The sequence below is a fragment of the Oncorhynchus mykiss genome, chromosome 2 (assembly GCF_057628025.1).
Source record: "Oncorhynchus mykiss isolate SJ-2025 chromosome 2, ASM5762802v1, whole genome shotgun sequence".
Lineage (NCBI taxonomy): Eukaryota > Metazoa > Chordata > Actinopteri > Salmoniformes > Salmonidae > Oncorhynchus > Oncorhynchus mykiss.
Window position 1 is genome coordinate 86,423,633 of NC_143023.1, and position 23,094 is coordinate 86,446,726.

The 23,094-nt window shown below is 39.6% G+C and overlaps 1 protein-coding gene across 1 annotated transcript in view; it reads left to right on the forward strand.

The window, feature by feature from the left end:
• Positions 1–1,760: 1,760 nt before the first annotated feature.
• Positions 1,761–23,094, forward strand: part of LOC110498595 (engulfment and cell motility protein 3) — a 52,416-nt gene continuing 31,082 nt past the window's right edge. Inside the window, exons 1-15 of the mRNA XM_021575248.3 lie at positions 1,761–2,005; positions 4,307–4,415; positions 5,357–5,397; positions 5,499–5,571; positions 11,878–11,928; positions 12,114–12,283; positions 13,078–13,177; positions 13,518–13,669; positions 13,921–13,999; positions 15,471–15,521; positions 15,788–15,910; positions 16,119–16,241; positions 16,428–16,532; positions 16,716–16,824; positions 22,567–22,703. Of these exons, the coding sequence (XP_021430923.1) occupies positions 4,341–4,415; positions 5,357–5,397; positions 5,499–5,571; positions 11,878–11,928; positions 12,114–12,283; positions 13,078–13,177; positions 13,518–13,669; positions 13,921–13,999; positions 15,471–15,521; positions 15,788–15,910; positions 16,119–16,241; positions 16,428–16,532; positions 16,716–16,824; positions 22,567–22,703 (1,389 nt within the window). The 5' untranslated portion in view covers positions 1,761–2,005; positions 4,307–4,340. The remainder of the gene's footprint in view (positions 2,006–4,306; positions 4,416–5,356; positions 5,398–5,498; positions 5,572–11,877; positions 11,929–12,113; positions 12,284–13,077; positions 13,178–13,517; positions 13,670–13,920; positions 14,000–15,470; positions 15,522–15,787; positions 15,911–16,118; positions 16,242–16,427; positions 16,533–16,715; positions 16,825–22,566; positions 22,704–23,094) is intronic.

Here is a 23,094-nt window from a genome sequence, read left to right on the forward strand (position 1 = left end):
CGTGTATAACTACAACCAATTAGCAAGTGGGAAATTTTGGAGTTTCCTAGTTCCTACTAGCACGTGAACGCAGCATTACCTTTGCCTTGATTTGGCAGTCCCGTCCAGATCATCATGGCCTTGTTGAGTGACGTGAAACTTGAGACAGGCATTTCTGTATACATTTGTGGTTCACATTAGCAGCTAATTAGCATTTCATTTGGGGGGGGGGGGGGGGGGGTGAATACATGCGAAAATATTGAGAGATTTATACCGTTATCAAAATGGCATGCCTACATGAATCACAGCCCATACTTTAAGTGTTTCTAAAATCCACAATGGATCAAATTAATAGTGGAAAAAATATTGGAACCATTTCCATGTTTGACCTCGAGGTGAAAGATTTTTTAGAACTATCCCAAGATAGACCTGGGTTTTATGAGCATTATGACTCATACTCAGTGGTGTAAAGTACTTCAAAAAAAATACTTGAAAGTGCTACTTAAGTCGTTTTTTGGGGTGTCTGTACTTTACTTTACTATTTCTATTTTTGACAACTATGACTTCACTACATTCCTAAAGAAAATGATGTACTTTTTACTCCATACATTTCCCCTGACACCCAAAAGTGCTTGTTACATTTTGAATGCTTAGCAGGACATGAAAATGGTCTAATTCACACACTTATGAAGAGAACATCCCTGGTCATCCCTTCTGCCTCCGATCTGGCGGATTCACTAAACACATGATTCATACTGTGGTAGGACTGCTCCTTCTGGGAGTGCCAATATGGCCGACCGGTGTCTCCATAGCACTGAGATATAAGCCTCTCACTACATAGCTCAGCATTCCAGGGTTTATATACAGCTCCACGGTGGAGGTGTCATAATAACTGAGGCTCCCGAATGGCGCAGTGGTCTAAGGCACTGCATCTCAGTGCTGGAGGCGTCACTACAGACATCCTGGTTTGAATCCAGGCTCTATCACAACCGGCTGTGATCGGGAGTTCTATAGGGCGGCGCGCAATTGGTCCGGTGTTGGCCAGTGTAGGCCGTCATTGTAAATAAGAATTTGTTCTTATCTGACTTGCCTAGTTAAATAAAGGTTAAATACTTGTTGTTGTTTTTTTTACATAAAACCAAGTGGTCAAACAGGGAAATGGTTCCAATCATTTTCCACCATTCATTTTAGAAACACTTAAAATAGCTTACCCTGGCGTGACGTTTTGATAACCATGTAAGTCTCTATCTGACAAGGTGACTTTTATCAATATATTCGACTCTATTTACTCTCAGATTCGAAAATGCTAATTTTCATCAAAGTAGACATCATGCAAAACTATAAATCCCTGCAAGCTCCTGCATTTCATCTCTAGCTGACACCTTTGCTAACAGGAATTGTGTCAATTTAAAACTTAATAACTACATTTAGATGACATAGTAAATCCAGAGATGTTTTTACTTTTGCCTCGATTCGGCAGTCTCGTCCAGATCATCATGGCATATGTATTTGTTTATGATAGCCACATTAGCAGCTAATTAGCATTTACATTTTTGGGGGTAAATACAGGCGAATATATTGATAAAAGTTACCTTGTCCAAGAGGGATTTACATGGTTATCGAAACGTCACACCACAGTAAGCCTACACAGCCCTTATTTTAAGTGTTTCTAAAATCTTCTACGGGAAAAATGAATGGTGTAAAAACGATTGGAACCATTTCCCTGTTTGACCACTAGGTTTTATGGGTGTTATGATTCATACTGTGGTACTCCATACCTTCTTTTCACTGTCTATGGTCGACACACAGTGCTTCCTACAGGGGGCGGGTGACTAAACTCAACCCGGAACTTTGCATGGTCAATAATTTTTGGAAACCTCTCCACCTAGGCACATAGGTTCTCCAAAATAGTTGAAAATATAATTCACTCTCGGATTATTGTCGTCCTCTCTAGGGAGAGATTTCAAATGCTTCCAGTCCCGATTTCGGCGCTTTCGCGAGGACAGTAATTTTTCTTTTCAAACAGGTAGGAGCCAAATAAAAGTGCAACTCAACCAGATATTTTCTTTGATTGTTCGCTAAACTTTGCGAACGAGAATGAACAAATCTGTTTCGTGAACCTGATACAAATGGCCCCCGGGTCCCAAATTCAGCATTACCTGTCTCTTTTTAACGTTACCTGTTTCGTCCTTTTTTTGTGTCTATGGCGAACTAGTAGGATACACGGGCTGAGGAGCGTTGACATCATCAATAGTCAGTCACCCTAACTTTTATATATGAGTGAAACAACAACTCGAATCAACCTACATAATTAATAGTTTAATTCATTGGTTGGTATTTTTAAAGTCGTTCTCAGTGTATGCTAGCATGTACTGTGAAATGGCTTACTGCAAAGAAAATCGTTTCCATTCCATTTTTGTAAAGTGTCAGGTAACAAGCAATCCTCAATGTTTCGACATACATTTGCAATTAATCACGATAGAAAAGGGCTGGCTCTCGGGCCATGGATCAATTTCACTAGTGTGTCGACAACTACCATTGACAAAGTTCTACTCAGCACCCAGAATGTAAAGCCTCAGGCACTAATAACCCCTCTCAAGTGGTGGTGCCGATGACAACAGACTTCAAAGTGTGTGTGTTTGTATGTGTGTGTGTGTTTGTGGTGGCAGTTGTAGGTGGTCTGTCAGGATTGGAATTCCAGGGAGCTGAAGGCCAGCTCCTCCCCACCCCCTAAGGGGACAGGCGGTGGGATGGTTATTACAACGTCAAGGGGCATGGCACAGTGTTAGTTCTGCAGGCTAACAGAAGGGATACTGGAGGATACACATTTATGCATAGCCCTATATGGTCATGGGCACTATTACTATATGGTTCACTGTAATCAAATCAAGCTTTATTTATACAGCACATTTCCAACATGGAATGCAACGCAATGTGCTTCACAGGAAAAAACAAAAAATTATGAAAATAAAAAGTGAAATATTTACTACACAACAAACATAAGAGGAGTGAACAGTAGTTATACCATTCATATACAGGATTTACAAATGCAGAGACACTGATTCACACTTTACCTCTACAGTCATGCAACACATTCTCTTTTTCTCTCTTTTCTTTTTCTCTCTCTCGCACCTCTTCCTCTTGCAGTAGTAGCAGCGAGAGGGTGCAGCCCAATGCATGCTGGGACAGGCAGGGGAGAGAGCCTAGGAAACCCAAACACTGCTCTCCCTGCCAGCCTGTCATGTAGCCTACATTTTGCATTTTAGTAATTTAGCAGACACTCTTATCCGGTGCGACCTACAGTTAGTGGATTCATCTTAAGATAGCTAGGTGGTACAACCAAATATCTCAGTCATAATAAGTAACATTGTCCTCAATAAAGTAGCTATCAGCAAAGTCACTGCTAGTAAGAGGGAAAAAAGTAAAGTGCGAGTGTTAGTTCACAAAAGGCTTATTATTATAATTGCCTTGTATTAATAGTAGGCTAGTATAGTAATGTTTGGGTCGAAGGAACATTGTCTTTCACAAGCCTTCAAGAGTATTAGTATATGAAGTGAGTGAGAACATTTTCAGGTTAGAGTTTCCATCTGCTCTGCTTTAAATGTGTCTTAACAAAATACCAAGGCTGAAGAGCTTATGACATTCCAGTAATTACAGTGTTATGTGATCAGCTATCAATGTAGGCTACAAGTTAACATCTATTGACCTACTTGGGATGACATAGGGCTACTGAAATGGAAGGGTTCTAGAAAACTATGTGCAGTTTGTCAGGTGAAAGAGGAAGTGTCCATGTTTTGACAGAAATGGCACTTAAACACCAATAATAAAACAACAGATTTTTTGTAGGTTAGTTCCATTGACCTATGAATGGGAGACACACAACACACATATATTTCCCTTTTCATCAAGTGAAGCATGTGCAGAATTGTTTAAAAAACTTTAGTGTTTCCATATGTGCTGGAGAGAGTATGAAAAGAGCTTGACTGTCCTCTCCTCTGGGACTCCCATCTGTGAGCTGAGGAGGAAATGGATGTCTATGTGTGCCATGGAGGTTGTGTATGCATGTCTGTCTTTGTCTGGCTTTGTATTCAATTGTATGTAGTCCTATGCACAGAAAGGGCTATGTTTCTGTACACACTGAAGCAAACGTAGACATAGTACCTTAAAAGAGGAAGATATAAGTTCAGCAAATTCATTTGGAAAATGAAAGCTCCAATGACTCGAGGGCAGGGCCAATCTGGTCAGGCAAGAAACGTACAGAAAAATACTAATTTACTGTCTGAATTATTTGATAGTAATATTAACCTCATTTGACCTTATCTCTCAGAGTCTTAGGAGGACACACATACACACACTTCAAGATGCCCCAACAGGATATTGTGAAGATTGCCATCCAGATGCCAGGGGCATACCCTCAGCTCATTCAACTGGACCAGGTAAGCATCAGAACAAAGGAGTGGAGCCTGAGTCAGATAATTTAGAAAATCTACTGTACTATCAACGCCTAAGTGGAAAGTTACAATAGGAATCCATATTGCAGCCTGTGGGTTGTATTAGAGCTGTGGTATATGTAGCAATACTGAGCGGCGATGGGCGGGATAATAATGTTTTTTATGAAGGGCTGATGCACCTCGGCATTACAATGACGGCCCACCCCGGCCAAACACTAACCCAGACGATGCTGGGACAATTGTGTGCCGCACTATGGGACTCCTAATCATATCCGGTTGTGATATAGCCTGCAATCGAACCAGGGTCTGTAGTGACGCCTCTAGCACTGAGATGCAGTACCTTCGACCGCTGCGCCACTCGGGAGCTAATGTGCTGGGTGTTTAGGATGTCAAACTGTTAATAGACCAAGGCCATAATTAAATAAAAGGTTTTAGTTAGATATGGGTGCCTGTGAAGTTTGAACAAGCTGCTTCTGTAGACATTTCATGGGAGAAAAAAACTAACGGCAAGTCCCTCAGTAGCACTCCTATTGGACTACCAGACCTCACCAAAAGCCTCTGATTGGTTGACCCCCTACAGACCACAAATTACAGGGCAGTGATAGGTCTACCACAGTACACAAACACTTTTGATTGGTTGACCACCATGTATACCACAAATTACAGGGCAATTGTAGTGTAGACATTAAAGTAGTTTGTCTCAGTTTGTCTTATTTATTCACTCTACCGAATGTCCCTGTTGCCTCATAAGTCAACAGCATATAGGAAGTAAAAGCTTTGAGTTTATCTTGGATCAGCAGGCTCAGGGTCATAGGACCAGTGTACTATAGTTAATCCACCATGGTTTCCAAAATGAAAGCATGATATCTAAATCAGTTCTTACCTTCTGCTGCTTATTGACCACAACTGTGTTCTTCTCCTGACAGAAAAAGCCCCTTTCTGCTGTAATAAAGGAGGTTTGTGATGGGTAAGTGTCTGTGTGTGTGTGTTCATGTTATCCTTGTAGAGTTCAAGCAAATACTTTGTCCACTTGCAGTAGTTACAGTGCCTATGATGACTGGGTTTTAGGTGGAATCTTCCAGGCCCTGATAACTACGCCCTCCAGTATGCCGACGGTGTTCAGACCTACATCACTGAATCTGTGAGTTATTCTCTTTCTTTTCAGTGAACATGGAGGCTGTCTGTAAACAAACATAGGTCTTTCTGTCTGTCCAGTGTGTGACTTCAATACTTTAAGTTGACAGTAGAGGGTGTGGTGTCCCTGTCATGCCAGTGATGTCTGAAATGTCATCAACGCCAGTGGCCTTGGTAGCTGTTGGAGCTAAACTAAGCTTGTGACTTTTGAAAAGGCCAAACACAAACCTCTACCAAGGGGTATGCTGTGGCTGTGTTCATTGTTATTCCACTGGGTGTGTGATGAGCATGGGGTAATAGGAGGGCTGGTTGGCACTGTTACAGTTGTGTGTCTGAGGAGAGATTCCAGCTATTTCCTGGGCCAGTGCAGGCATGAATGACAAATTAAACTAAACCAACTTAATTTCTTGCTCTCTCTCGCTCTCTCTTTCTCTCTCGTCCCCCTCTCTCCTTTCCCCCCTTCTCTCTCTCCCTCACTCTCTTTCTTTCCCCCCTCTCTAATTCTACTGAACAAAAATATAAACACAATATTAAGCAGATCTACTGTATATAGTTATAGCGTACCTACTGTATATGGTAGACCTACTGTATATAGTTATAGTAGACATAATGTATATAGTTATAGTAGACATAATGTATATAGTTATAGTAGACCCACTGTATGTAGTTTTAGCAGACCTACTGTATATAGTTATTGTAGACTTACTTTATATAGTTAAAGCAGACCTACTGTATATAGTTATAGCAGACCTACTGTATATCGTTATAGTATACCTGCTGTATATAGTTATAATATACCTACTTTTTATAGAATTCCTGCTGCATATAGTTATAGCAGATCTACTTTGTATAGTTATAGCAGACCTACTGTATATATTTATAGCAGATCTACTGTATATAGTTATAGCAGACCTACTGTATATCGTTATAGTATACCTGCTGTATATAGTTATAATATACCTACTTTTTATAGAATTCCTGCTGCATATAGTTATAGCAGATCTACTTTGTATAGTTATAGCAGACCTACTGTATATGGTTATAGTAGACCTACTGTATATAGTTATAGCAGATCTACTGTATATAGTTATAGCAGACATACTGTATGTAGTTATACTAGACCTACTGTATATAGTTATAGCAGACATACTGTATGTAGTTATACTAGACCTACTGTAAATAGTTATAGCAGACCTACTGTATATAGAATGCCTAATGCATTTAGTTATAGCAGACCTACTGTATATAGAATGACTAATGCATTTAGTTATAGCAGACCTACTGTATATAGTTGTAGTAGACCTACTGTATATAGTTATAATAGACCTACTGTATATAGTGATAGTAGACCTACTGTATATAGTTATAGTAGACCTACTGTATATAGTTATAGTAGACCTACTGTATATAGTTATTGTAGACCTACTGTATATAGTTATAGCAGACCTACTGTATATTGTTATAATATACCTACTTTATGTAGTTATACCAGACCTACTGTATATAGAATGCCTACTGTATATAGTTATAGTAGACCTACTGTATAAAGTTATAGTAGACCTACTGTATATACATATCGTAGACCTGCTGTATATAGTTATAGTAGACATAATGTATATAGTTTTATTAGACCTACTGTATATAGTTATAGCAGACCTACTGTATGTAGCTTTAACAGACCTACTGTATTTAGTTATAATATATCTACTGTATATAGTTATAATAGAGCCACTGTATATAGTTGTAGAAGACCTACTGTATATAGAATATGTTGTGGTAATTTCCTGTATTACTAAACATTGAGAGAGCAAACCACACACAAGTCAGAGTTCTATTATAAAGTCCCATCTTTATTTATATATGAGCTTCACCATAGCGCTGTTTGACTCTCAGATCAATTCAGTGTCTATAAATGAATTCTCTGAGAGTGCTTACAAAACAGTTCTTAGTATCATTTATAGCCAAGACACACCCATCTCAACTCACATGACGAAACACAGATCTTAGGAACATTACAAAGGAAGACTTTACTTGAAAGAGGAGTATCCCATAGCTAGATAGCACTAGCTATAAATTATCGTTCAGTTTGCTCTCCTAAAACGAGGTTCTACTTCTCGTTCTTGGTACAACATAGTACCAAAACATTACCTCATCCAAAGGCATACAGTATATCAATTGTCAATTCTAGATACTCCCATCTCAAATACAGCCCCTCCTGGACAAGCTCACCGAGACAGTGAGCCTCTTAGGTCATATACTAGATCAAGATAAGGGCAACCTCAGAGGGGACATACAATAGGGACCGACACATTCCCATAAGAAGACAAGCCTCCATTCTGTCTTCCTCCCCTTCTGATATTCTTCATAGCATCACATGGTTTAACAGATATATTGACATATGAAGACAAGCCTGACCTCTCCCCTCTCTGGGCCCCTAGTGATTAAGCCCTGGGGAAGGGATAACTGCAAACTGCCAACAGTATTATCCAAAAGAAGACATCCTAATGACAAATATCTCACATAAGCGTTATTATTTAAATAAAACATCTTATTTATCAATGTTACCTAACTAATTCTGATTCAGCCACGACAAATGCCTAATGCATTTAGTTATAGTATACCTACTGTATATAGTTATTGTAGACCTACTGTATATAGTTTTTGTAGACATACTGTATATAGCTATAGCAGACACACTGTATATAGTTATAATATACCTGCTGTATATAGTTATAGTATACCTGCTGTATATAGTTATAATAGACCCACTGTATATAGTTATAGTATACCTACTGTATATAGTTATTGTAGACCTACTGTATATAGTTTTTGTAGACATACTGTATATAGCTATAGCAGACACACTGTATATAGTTATAATATACCTGCTGTATATAGTTATAATAGACCCACTGTATATAGTTATGTAGAATGCCTACTGCATATAGTTATAGCAGACCTACTGTATATGGAATGCCCACTGTATATAGTTATAGTAGACCTACTGTATATAGTTATAGTAGACCTACTGTATATAATTATAGCAGACCTACTGTATATAGTTATAGAAGACCTACTGTATATAGTTATATAATACCTACTGTATTTAGTTATAATATACCTGCTGTATATGGATATAATAGACCCACTGTATATAGTTATAGCAGACCTACTCTATATATAATGCCTAATGCATATAGTTATAGCAGACCTACTGTATGTAGTTATAATAGACCCACTGTATATAGTTATAGCAGACCTACTGTATATAGTTATAGTAGACCTACTGTATATAGTTATAGTAGACATAATGTATATAGTTATAGTAGACCTACTGTATATAGTTATAGCAGACCTACTGTATTTAGTTATGGCAGACCTACTGCATATAGTTATAGCAGACCTACTGTATATAGTTTTTGTAAACCTACTGTATATTGTTTTTGTAGACTTGCTGTATATAGTATAGTAGACCTACTGTATATAGTTATAGCAGACCTACTGTATATGGAATGCCCACTGTATATAGTTATTGTAGACCTACTGTATATAGTTATAATAGACCTACTGTATATAGTTATAGCAGACCTACTGTATATAGTTATAATAGACCTACTGTATATAGTTATAGCAGACCTACTGTATGTAGTTATAATAGACCTGCTGTATATAGTTAAAGCATACCTACTGTATATATAATTCCTACTGTATATAGTTATAGCAGACCTACTGTATATAGTTATAGCAGACCTACTGTATATAGTTATAGCAGACCTACTGTATATAGAATGCCTAATGTATTTAGTTATAGCAGACCTACTGTATATATTTATAGCAGACCTACTGTATGTAGTTATAGCAGACCTACTGTATATAGAATGCCTACTGTATATAGTTAAAGCATACCTACTGTATATATAATTCCTACTGTATATAGTTATAGCAGACCTACTGTATATAGTTATAGCAGACCTACTGTATATAGTTATAGCAGACCTACTGTATATAGTTATAATAGACCTACTGTATATAGTTATAGCAGACCTACTGTATGTAGTTATAATAGACCTGCTGTATATAGTTAAAGCATACATACTGTATATATAATTCCTACTGTATATAGTTATAGCAGACCTACTGTATATAGTTATAGCAGACCTACTGTATATAGTTATAGCAGACCTACTGTATATAGAATGCCTAATGTATTTAGTTATAGCAGACCTACTGTATATATTTATAGCAGACCTACTGTATGTAGTTATAGCAGACCTACTGTATATAGAATGCCTACTGTATATAGTTAAAGCATACCTACTGTATATATAATTCCTACTGTATATAGTTATAGCAGACCTACTGTATATAGTTATAGCAGACCTACTGTATATAGTTATAGCAGACCTACTGTATATAGTTATAGTAGACCTACTGTATATAGTTATAGCAGACCTACTGTATATAGAATGCCTACTGTATATAGTTAAAGCATACCTACTGTATATATAATTCCTACTGTATATAGTTATAGCAGACCTACTGTATATAGTTATAGCAGACCTACTGTATATAGTTATAGCAGACCTACTGTATATAGTTATAGTAGACCTACTGTATATAGTTATAGCAGACCTACTGTATATAGTTATAGCAGACCTACTGTATATAGTTATAGCAGACCTACTGTATATAGTTATAGCAGACCTACTGTATGTAGTTATAGCAGACCTACTGTATATAGTTATAGCATACCTACTGTGTATGGTTATAGTAGACCTACTGTATATAGTTATAGCAGACCTACTGTATATAGTTATAGCAGACCTACTGTATATGGTTATACTAGAAAAACTGTATATAGTTATAGCAGACCTACTGTATATAGTTATAGCAGACCTACTGTATATAGTTATAGCAGACCTACTGTATATAGTTATAGCAGACCTACTGTATATGGTTATAGTAGACCTACTGTATATAGTTATAGCAGACCTACTGTATATAGTTATAGCAGACCTACTGTATATGGTTATACTAGAAAAACGGTATATAGTTATAGTAGACCTACTGTATATATAATTCCTACTGTATATAGTTATAGCAGACCTACTGTATATAGTTATAGCAGACCTACTGTATATAGTTATAGCAGACCTACTGTATTTAGTTATTGTAGACCTACTGTATATGGTTATAGCAGACCTATTGTATATAGTTATTGTAGACCTACTGTATATGGTTATAGCAGACCTACTGTATATAGTTGTAGCAGACCTACTGTATATGGTTATAGTATACCTACTGTATATGGTTATAGCAGACCTACTGTATATGGTTATAGCAGACCTACTGTATATAGTTATTGTAGACCTACTGTATATAGTTATAGCAGACCTACTGTATATGGTTATAGCAGACCTACTGTATATAGTTATAGCAGACCTACTGTATTTAGTTATTGTAGACCTACTGTATATGGTTATAGCAGACCTACTGTATATAGTTATTGTAGACCTACTGTATATGGTTATAGCAGACCTACTGTATATAGTTATAGCAGACCTACTGTATATGGTTATACTAGAAAAACTGTATATAGTTATAGCAGACCTACTGTATATGGTTATAGTAGACCTACTGTATATGGTTATAGCAGACCTACTGTATATGGTTATAGCAGACCTACTGTATATAGTTATAGCAGACCTACTGTATATGGTTATAGCAGACCTACTGTATATGGTTATAGCAGACCTACTGTATATGGTTATACTAGAAAAACTGTATATAGTTATAGCAGACCTACTGTATATGGTTATACTAGAAAAACTGTATATAGTTATAGCAGACCTACTGTATATGGTTATAGTAGACCTACTGTATATAGTTATAGCAGACCTACTGTATATGGTTATAGTATACCTACTGTATATAGTTATACTAGACCTACTGTATATAGTTATACTAGACCTACTGTATATAGTTATAGCAGATCTACTGTATATAGTTATAGTAGACCTACTGTATATAGTTGTTATTCTCCCACTGCATATAGTTATACTGGACCTACTGTATATAGTTATGAGTTATCTGTGACCAACAAATACATATCCATAGATTAGGGGCTAATGAATTTTTTTCAATTGACTTATTTCCTTATTTGAACTGTATCTCAGTAAAATCTTTGAAATTGTTGCATGTTGCATTTATATGTTTGTTCAGTACATGTTCCTCAGTGGAGTGTGAAATTAGTAATCATTGTGTGTATGACTATATTTGTTATTGTGTCTGCTCTGTGGTCTTCATGTTCTAGAACCGTCTGGACATTAAGAATGGCTGCATTCTCCGTCTGACCAAGGCACCGGTGAGTCTGCAAACAAGAGCCTAACAAACCAACCATGCTCTGTTCCTTACATAATCCCCTCTTGGCTGTGTGTGTGTGTGTGTGTGTCTGCAAGCTATGTAGGCCTATTGCAATTGTATTACATTATGGGTATATCTACTTCATCCATCCTTTGTCTGTGTGTTTTTATGCTGTGTGTGTTGTAGGGCCGTTGTGCCGAGGACCTCTACAAGGGCATCCAGAGCTCAGACTCAGGTGTGCGCTGTGATTCGCTGAAGCAGCTGGCCTGCGTGTCCACTGACGTCACTTTTGCCCAGGAGTTTATCAGCCGTGATGGCCACTCTCTGCTGGTGAAGATCGTAGAGGACGCTGACGAGTCAGTTCCCTTCTCTGTGTCTCTCTAAATGTCTATGTGTCTCTCATAATGTCACTATGTCTTTGTGTGTGTCTCTGTCTCTCTCTACTCTCTCTTCAACTAACCTTATATAGCAGAGACAGCAGACTCACATAAGTGAGCGCTTCTCTGTCTGTCCTGTTCTCCTAGCAGACTGTGTGGTTATTTTGGGGGATGGGGGAAATGCAGTGCAGTAGTGCATATTTCTGCTGGCTGCAGTTGAATGCTGTGCTTTGATAGATGCTGCTGCAGAGATGATTACCTCACGTGGGAACACGTCCCTGGGTGAAGTATGGGCTGAGTCTGGCCTTCCCCCCATACTGTTAGCATAGTTACTGTGGAGGAATTCAAGGATGCAGTAGTTGGGTTCGTCTGTTGAATTCTAGAATAACATTGAGTTGGCATGGAGAATTGGCTAGGGAGAATATGCAGCTGTGTTGCGTAGTTAGTGATTTGGTTAGTTTGATCAAAATCAACATGGGATGGAGAGATCCAAGGATATGAGTCTGACCTCATGCTTTTGAAGATGTAACATGTCTTATAGTCACAAATCAATTATACCTCTATTATACCACTTGAATCCCAGGGAAGGCATGAAACACATTCCTACCAAACCTGAGAAAACATTTCAGCCTGGTATAGTCTAGTCTCTCCTAATCTCGCCACCTAGAACCAAATCAGTGGAAATACTCAGTAGCGTCTGTGGTTTTCTTTGTCAATGTTGTATTTGCTGAAGTTGTAATATTCTGTTCTGAGTTGTGTGTATTGTCTGTTAGGGCCCCTTTGATCATGACCCACACACTGACAGGCTTCATGGAGTTGATGGACCATGGGATTGTATCATGGGAGAATCTTTCTGCTGTCTTCATCAAGAAGGTAGGTTCCTAAACTATTGGCTTCTTTAACCTAAGTGGAGGAGGAGAAATAAAAATATGTCAGGAGTAAGAAAGTAAGGCATTAGACATTTAGGGTTGGTTCCCAGGACTAGGCTTAATCTTTGTCTGGGAAACCGTCCCATAATGTTAATGTGTGTAATGTTTGACCATGAGAAATGTCTGATAGGAGCTCTGGTGACCACTAGTCATGGGACTGACTCTCCGCACTCAGTTTCAACCTATTATATCCCCATCGCATTCTATCCCACTACTATCCTACTCTGCTATCTGTGCTCTTCTATACTAACTGTATCCTGTGTCTATTTCCTGGTACCTGTCAGATTGCTAACTTCGTCAATGCCAAGGTACTGGACGCATCCATCCAGCAGGTGTCCCTGGCCATCCTGGAGAGCATGGTGCTGAGCAGCAGCAGCCTCTTCCAGCAGGTCAAGCAGGAGGTCACTCTGGAGAGACTCCTCTCACATCTGCAGGTGTAAGTGTGTGTCATCCATGGATAGAATTGTGGGAAAAACCTGCATTACCTCCAATGAATGAGTGTGCTTATACCTGCTTACACACATAGACCCTCATCTCTAAATCATATTATGGTTAAATGTACCTCAGGAAAATGTAATGATAAGCCTGTCCAGGGTCTGAAGTCTACAGTTCATCTAAGAAATACACACACATACTACTCTCTCCCATTTCTCATTATGCCCACCCATACACTCTCTTTTATTCCAGGACAAACCAACAGATTCAAACCAAAGCCATGGCCCTCCTCATGGCTCTGCTACAGACTGCTGGAGATGCAGACAGACAGGTAAGAATGGTCTCTATTTCCCCTCTCTCTCTCTCTCTCTCTCTCTCTCTGGATCTCCCTCTCTGTCTCTCCCTCTGTCTTTCTCCCTGTATCTCTGTCTCTCTCTCAATTTAATTTAATTCAATTTGCTTTAATTAATAATAATAATCAATATTCTCAACGGGACAACAGTAACAACAATAACCAAGGGTCAAAATAACCATACATTGGACAATAACAATAAACATAGAGGACATGTGCAGGTTGGTTGGTCTGTCAGACACTGTCCCTCATCTTATTGCAAGCAAGCAGCAATGTAGTGTGCTGCCATCCCACAGCTCTCTGCGTTCTCCCCCAAAACTTAATTGCTTTTTTAAAAGTTTTTATTATTAGTGGATATTGGCTTAATTTTGCCCTACATGCACTGTTTGTAGTTTTCTTCTGGCATGCAGGGGGTTTGTCCCATTGGGTTAAATCTTGTTTTGCAAGTGGTCCGCACTCCTCACTGCCATAAAGTGCAATTGGTTCAATGACACATTCGATTAGGTATTTCAATTTGAATTTGTTTTTTAATGGCGTAGAATGCCCTGCTTTCTCTCTCTGTCTCTCTGTCTCTGTCTCTGTCTCTCTCTCTCTCTCTCTCTCTCGCTCTCTCTGTGTATCGCTCTCTCTCTCTGTCTCTTCTCTGTGTATCGCTCTCTCTCTCTTCTCTGTGTATCGCTCTCTCTTTCTCTCTCTCTCTCTCTCTCTCTCTCTCGCTCTCTCTCTGTGTATCGCTCTCTCTCTCTGTCTCTTCTCTGTGTATCGCTCTCTCTCTCTCTCTCTCTCTCTCTCTCTCTCTCTCTCTCTCTCTCTCTCACTGTCTGTCTCTGTCTCTCTCTCACTGTCTCTGTCTTCTGTCTGTCTGTCTGTCTGTCTGTCTGTCTGTCTGTCTCTCTCTCTCTCTCTCTCTCTCTCTCTCACTGTCTCTGTCTCTGTCTCTCTCTCTCTCTCACTGTCTCTGTCTCTGTCTCTCTTTGCCTGTCTGTCTGTCTGTCTGTCTGTCTGTCTGTCTCTCTCTCTCTCTCTCTCTCTCTCTCTCTCTCTCTCTCTCTCTCTCTCTCTCTCTCTCTCTCTCTCTCTCTCTCTCTCTCTCACTCACTCACTCTCTCTTTCTCTCTGTGTATTTCTCTCTCTGTCTCTCTCGCTGTCTCTCTCTCTGTCTCCCACTCTCTCTCTGTCTCTTTCTTTCTTCTCTCCCTCGCCTGCTCTGTTTTCCAGAGGGAGGTACAAGTTAATCAGTTTAACCAGCCTGAGTGATTCTGTTCAAAACAAAGGGTTTTGTTCAGATTTATGTGACCATTATGTCACTGGTGGCAGAGTCCTGACCTGATTTGTGACTGTATCGCTTTTACCGCCTACTTATGGGGAAGTAGTGTCACTGCATTGCAGTAATAACTGATATAGCCAGTGGTAGTTATTTGGTGATGACACACATGATATTGGTTTTCAGGAGCTGTTTGCCTTCTTAGGAATGAAGAATCTTCGACAGTACATCTATAAGGTAAATCATCTTGTATGTTCAAGATTGAGGTACAAGGGCACCTTACTGTCATTGCATCCAGTAGAATGTCAAATTGGGGAAATGCAATTGTCTTTCATTAAATCTTCTATGTAGCAATTTTTTGGTCTTCCAGTCATTTTATCCATAGTAAATACTCTACTGTCTTGAACCTATGTCTCATGGTTTGTTGTGACCCACAGAACATTATCCATAGTAAATACTCTACTGTCTTGAACCTATGTCTCATGGTTTGTTGTGACCCACAGAACATTATCCATAGTTCTGCCTCCGTGGGGGATGAGATGGCCCACTACCTGTATGTCCTCCAGTCTGTCACTCTGAACCACCTGGAGCCTCGCATGAGGATGCCCCTGGACTCCTACAACCAGGTGAGATAGATTACCTCCCTGACTTCTGACCCCTCCCACACCTGGAAACCACTGCCTCTTCGCGCCCCAGGAGAGAGTGCTGACTAGTGCTTACTAAGTATCCTTGAAATCCACTTAGTCATACAGTACCATACTCCCTTATATTGGACCATTGTGTCTCTCTACTGTTATCTTTCCATCCTTCCCCTTCCTCCCTCTCCTCCCACAGGACCAAAGGGAGATTCTACACGGCCTGCGGCAGGCAGCCTTCGAGACGGAGAGTGAGAACAGCTTGAGTCATGAGCGACGGCGCTCTCTCTGTGCCAAGGAGTTCAAGAAGCTGGGCTTCTCTGTGAGTCTACTCTATGGGATTCTACTTACCACCACCTCAATCAGTCACTCTCATTCGGCCTCTGTGTGTCCTACATATACTGTACATATTAATAAACTTCTCTGAGTCTTGCTCTTGTCTATCCAAACCATTGTCTCCCTCCATACAGAGTGTGTTTAATTCCTGTTCTGTCTTCTCTCTCTAAAGAACAACAGTAACCCAGGTCAGGACCTGCTGCGGGCCCCTCCTGGCCTGCTGGCTCTGGACACCATGGCCTACTTCGCCTCCCGCTACCCCGATGCCTACAGCAGGGTGAGCAGAGGGAGGGGAAAGGGAAGAACGGGGAGGAACAGAGGGTGGGAGGGAGTTAAAGGGACAATCGTGGGTTTTTGTTCGGGAGAGGGTTAAGTATTTGTCATCCTCTGACTATTTATTTCTCTCTCGTTTTATTTCTCTCTCTGTCTCTCTCTCTCTCTGTCTGTCTCTTTCTCTCAGTTTGTTCTAGAAAACAGCAGTAGGGAGGATAAGCACGAGTGTCCATTTGCCCGCAGCAGCATCCAGCTGACTCTAATCTTGTGTGAGATCCTACGCATCGGAGAGCCCCGTAAGTCAACCTGAGCTCGTACATGTAGGCCTACATGTATTTAAGACAGGTTAAGCCAGGTCTGGCTTTTTTTCCCCACGGATGTCAGGCATGTTTCCTCTACTTATGACTTTCAGCTGTTAGTGTCTACATGCTGGTGTGAGTTCACACAGTATGGATACGTCTGTGTATGGGTGCATTGGGTCTGTACTGGAAACATACAGTACCAGTCATGAATTTGGACACACCTACTCATTCAAGGGTTTTTCTTTATTTGTACTATTTTCTACATTGAATAATAATAGTGACAACATCAAAACTATGAAATAACACATATGGAATTATGTAGTAAACAAAAAAGTGTTAAACAAATCAAAATATATTTTGTATTTTATATTCTTCAAAGTAGCCACCATTTGCCTTGATGACAGAATGCACCCTCTTGGCATTCTCTCAACCAGCTTCACCTGGAATGCTTTTCCAACAGTCTTGAAGGAGTTCCCACATATGCTGAGCACTTGTTGGCTGCTTTTCCTTCACTCCAACTCATCCCAAAACATCTCAATTGAGTTGAGGTCGGGTCATTGTGGAGACAGGTCATCTGATGCAGCACTCCATCACTCTCCTTCTTGGTCAACTAGCCCTTACACAGTCTGGACGTGTGTTGGGTAACTATTTGTTAACCTCTCTGGGATATTTGGGACGGTAGCGTCCCACCTCAACAACAGCCAGTGAAAGTGCAGGGCGCCAAATTCAAAACAACAGAAATCCCATAATTCAAATTCCTCAAACATACAAGTATTTCACACAATTTTAAAGATAAACTTGTTGTATATCCAGCCACACTGATTTCAAAAAGGCTTTATGACAAAAGCACACCAAACGATTATGTTAGGTCAGTACCTAGTCACAGAAAAACACAGCCATTTTTCCAGCCAAAGAGAGGAGTCATAAAAAGCAGGAATAGAGATAAAATGAATCACTAACCTTTGATGATCTTCATCAGATGACACTCATAGGACTTCATGTTACACAATACATGTATGTTTTGTTTGATAAAGTTCATATTTATATAAAAAAATCTCAGTTTACATTGGCGCGTTACGTTCAGCAGTTCCAAAACATCCGGTGATTTTGCAGAGAGCCACATCAATTTACAGAAATACTCATAATAAACATTGCTAAAAGATACAAGTGTTATGTGTGGCATTTTAGATCCACTTCTCCTTAATGCAACCACTGTGTCAGATTTCAAAATAGCTTTACCGAAAAAGCACACCATGCAATAATCTGAGTACAGCGCTCAGACAACAAAGCAAGCCATACAGATATCCACCATGTTGTGGAGTCAACACAGTCAGAAATAGCATTATAAATATTCACTTATCTTTGATGATCTTCATCAGAATGCACTCCCAGGAATCCCAGTTCCACAATAAATGTTTGATTTGTTTGATAAAGTCCATAATTTATGTCCAAATACCTCCTTTTTGTTCACGCGTTTAGCCCAGTAATCCAAATTCATGAGGTGCGAGCAGATGAAAAGTCAAAAAGTTATGTTACAGTCCATAGAAACATGTCAAACAATGTATAGAATCAATCTTTAGGATTGCCAGCAAAGCACCCCCACACCATCACACCTACTCCTCCAATGCTTCACGGTGGGAACCACCTACTCTGCGACTCACAAAGACACGGCGGTTTGAATCAAAAATCTCAAATTCAGACTCATCAGACCAAAGGACAGATGAGTAGGTCCTCATTGTGAGTAGGCCGGAGTAGGCCCTCATTGTAATTAAGAATTTGTTCTTTACTGACTTGCCAAGTTAAATAAAGGTTAAAATATTTTCCATTGCTCGTGTTTCTTGGCCGAAGCACATCTCTTCTTCTTGTTGTTGTCCTTTAGTAGAGTGCTTTTTTTGCAGCAATTCGACCATGAAGGCTTGATTCACACAGTCCTCTGAACAGTTGATGTGGAGATGTATCTGTTACTTGAACTCTGTGAAGCATTTATTTGGGCTGCAATTTCTGATGTTGGTGACTGTAATGAATTTATTCTCTGCAGCATAGGTAACTCTGGGTCTTCCTTTCCTGTGGCAGTCCTCATGAGAGCCAGTTTCATCATAGCACTTGATGTTTTTTGCGACTGCACTTTCATTGATTATTTGATCTGTTCTTGCCATAATATGTACTTGGTCTTTTACCAAATAGGGGTAACTTCTGTATACCACCCCTAGCTTGTCACAACTGACTGGCTCAAACATATTAAGAAATAAATAAATTCCACTTTTTAACTTTGAACCTTTCTAGCGCAGGCGTTCCACTAGCAGAACCCCTCAACAACATTTCACTGCGAAATTCAAAAATATTTTTATTTTTATAACTTTCACACATTAACAAGTCCAATACAGCAAATGAAAGATAAACATCTTGTTAATCTACCCATCGTGTCCGATTTAAAAAATGCTTTACAGTGATATATGATTATGTTAGGCCATAGCCAAGTCAAAAAAAAACAGCCATTTTCCCAGCCAAAGATAAAAGCAGAAATATAGATAAAATTAATCACTAACCTTTGATGATCTTCATCAGATGACACTCATAGGACATCATGTTACACAATACATGTATGTTTTGCTTGATAATGTGCATATTTATATCCAAAAATCTCAGTTTACATTGGCGCGTTACGTGCAGTAATGTTTTGATTCCAAAACATCCGGTGATTTTGCAGAAATACTCATAATAAACATTGATAAAATATACAGCTGTTATTCACATAATTAAAGATAGACTTCTCCTTAATGCAACCGCTGTGTCAGATTTCAAAAAAACTTTATGGAAAAAGCATAATCTGAGAACGGCGCTCAGAGCCCAATCCAGCTAGAGAAATATCTGCCATTTTGGAGTCAACAGAAGTTAGAAATAACACTATAAATATTCACTTACCTTTGATGATCTTCATCAGAAGGCACTCCCAGGAATCCCAGTTCGACAATAAATGACTGATTAGTTCCATAAAGTTTAATAAAGTACATCATTTATGTCCAAATAGCCACTTGTTGGTAGAGTGTTCAGCCCAGTAATCCATCTTCATGAGGCGCGAGCACTTCGTCCAGACAAAAACTCAAAAAGTTCCGTTACAGGTCGTAGAAACAAGTCAAACGATGTATGGAATCAATCTTTAGGATGTTTTTAATATAAAACGTCCATAAACTTCCAACCGGAGAATTCCTATGTCTGAAGAAAAGCACTGGAACAAGAGCTAACTCTGTCGGAAGCGCGCGTCACGAGCCTGAGATACTCTGCCAGACCACTGACTCAAACAGGTCTCATGAGCCCCTCCTTTATCGTAGAATCCTCAAACCAGTTTCTAAAGACGGTTGACATCTAGTGGAAGCCGTAGGAAGTGCAACTTGACTCCATAGACACTGTGTATTCGGTAGGCCAAGCTTTGAAAAACTACAACCCTCAGATATCCCACTTCCTGGTTGGATTTTTCTTAGGTTTTCGCCTGCCATATGAGTTCTGTTATACTCACAGACATCATTCAAAGAGTTTTAGAAACTTTAGAGTGTTTTCTATCCAATAATAATAATAATATGCATATATTAGCATCTGGGACAGAGTAGGAGGCAGTTCACTCTGGGCATGCTATTCATCCAAAAGTGAAAATGCTGCCCTCTATCCCAAAAAGGTTAACAAGGCACACCTGTTAATTGAAATGCATTCCAGGTGACGACCTCATGAATCTGGTTGATAGAATGCCAAGAGTGTGCAAAGCTTTCATCAAGCCAAAGGTGGGCTACTTTTAAGAATATAAAATATGTTTTGATTTGTTTAACACTTTTCTGATTACTACATGATTCCATATGTGTTATTTCATAGTTTTGATGTCTTCGCTATTATTCTACAATGTAGAAAATAGTAAGAATAAAGAAAAAACCTTATGTACAGTGCCTTGCGAAAGTATTCGGCCCCCTTGAACTTTGCAACCTTTCAGGCTTCAAACATAAAGATATAAAACTGTATTTTTTTGTGAAGAATCAACAACAAGTGGGACACAATCATGAAGTGTAACGACATTTATTGGATATTTCAAACTTTTTTAACAAATCAAAAACTGAAAAATTGGGCGTGCAAAATTATTCAGCCCCTTTACTTTCAGTGCAGCAAACTCTCTCCAGAAGTTCAGTGAGGATCTCTGAATGATCCAATGTTGACCTAAATGACTAATGATGATAAATACAATCCACCTGTGTGTAATCAAGTCTCCGTATAAATGCACCTGCACTGTGATAGTCTCAGAGGTCCGTTAAAAGCGCAGAGAGGGGATGAAAATGGCGCCGTAGAGAGAACACGGTGTTTCAGCGAGCTCTCGTGGCATTCCCAAGATTTCCCAAGCTTTAAACATCCCAAGGAGCACTGTGCAAGCGATAATATTGAAATGGAAGGAGTATCAGACCACTGCAAATCTACCAAGACCTGGCCGTCCCTCTAAACTTTCAGCTCATACAAGGAGAAGACTGATCAGAGATGCAGCCAAGAGGCCCATGATCACTCTGGATGAACTGCAGAGATCTACAGCTGAGGTGGGAGACTCTGTCCATAGGACAACAATCAGTCGTATATTGCACAAATCTGGCCTTTATGGAAGAGTGGCAAGAAGAAAGCCATTTCTTAAAGATATCCATAAAAAGTGTCGTTTAAAGTTTGCCACAAGCCACCTGGGAGACACACCAAACATGTGGAAGAAGGTGCTCTGGTCAGATGAAACCAAAATTGAACTTTTTGGCAACAATGCAAAACGTTATGTTTGGCGTAAAAGCAACACAGCTCATCACCCTGAACACACCATCCCCACTGTCAAACATGGTGTTGGCAGCATCATGGTTTGGGCCTGCTTTTCTTCAGCAGGGACAGGGAAGATGGTTAAAATTGATGGGAAGATGGATGGAGCCAAATACAGGACCATTCTGTAAGAAAACCTGATGGAGTCTGCAAAAGACCTGAGACTGGGACGGAGATTTGTCTTCCAACAAGACAATGATCCAAAACATAAAGCAAAATCTACAATGGAATGGTTCAAAAATAAACATATCCAGGTGTTAGAATGGCCAAGTCAAAGTCCAGACCTGAATCCAATCGAGAATCTGTGGAAAGAACTGAAAACTGCTATTCACAAATGCTCTCCATCCAACCTTCTGAGCTCGAGCTGTTTTGCAAGGAGGAATGGGAAAACATTTCAGTCTCTCGATGTGAAAAACTGATAGAGACATACCCCAAGCGACTTACAGCTGTAATCGCAGCAAAAGGTGGCGCTACAAAGTATTAACTTAAGGGGGCTGAATAATTTTGCACGCCCAATTTTTCAGTTTTTGATTGTTAAAAAAGTTTGAAATATCCAATAAATGTCGTTCCACTTCATGATTGTGTCCCACTTGTTGTTGATTCTTCACAAAAAAATACAGTTTTATATCTTTATGTTTGAAGCCTGAAATGTGGCAAAAGGTCGCAAAGTTCAAGGGGGCCGAATACTTTCGCAAGGCACTGTATATGTATATGTGCACAGTATACAGTATGTCTTAAACTACTGATTAAGAATATACTGAAGCTATGTGTAGCTCTATAAAGGTACGCTGATACAGGGTTGTGTTCATTAGGGTTTGCAACGGAAAACATTTAAAAACATTTTGCAACAAAAAAGTAAAATGAACGTTTCTTAAAGGTCTCATATTGTTCCTCTCGCTCTCTCTCCCCTAGCCTCAGAGACTGGTTCAAACTACCACCCCATCTTCTTCTCTCAGGACCGGCTGCTAGAGGAGCTTTTCTGCGTCTGCATCCAGCTGATCAACAAGACCTGGAAGGAGATGAGAGCCACGCAGGAGGACTTTGACAAGGTAACACAGCCTGTGTTACCCATCATACACCTGTCTGTGTCTCACAGTAACTTTTTTTCTCACTCTTTCCCCATATCTAACTTTCATCTATGAGTACAAGCAACCGCTTCTTAGATGGTTAATTTGTGTGGCAAAGCAGTAATCTAATTTAGAAAATCTAACTTCAAAGCAGTCCATGGCATCTGGAGTGGACACTGTCTATTTGACTGCATACACTACACTGAAAACAATAACAAGCGCTCTGTGTCCTATGAGCCACCACAAGCCACTACAGTATCCAAGAACAGTATACAGGACAGTGACAGGCAACCCGCTGGGGTATATTAGTCAGACGGAATTGTTAGAACGGAACATTGATTAGTCAAAGTCTAGATGGTAGACACGGATGTAG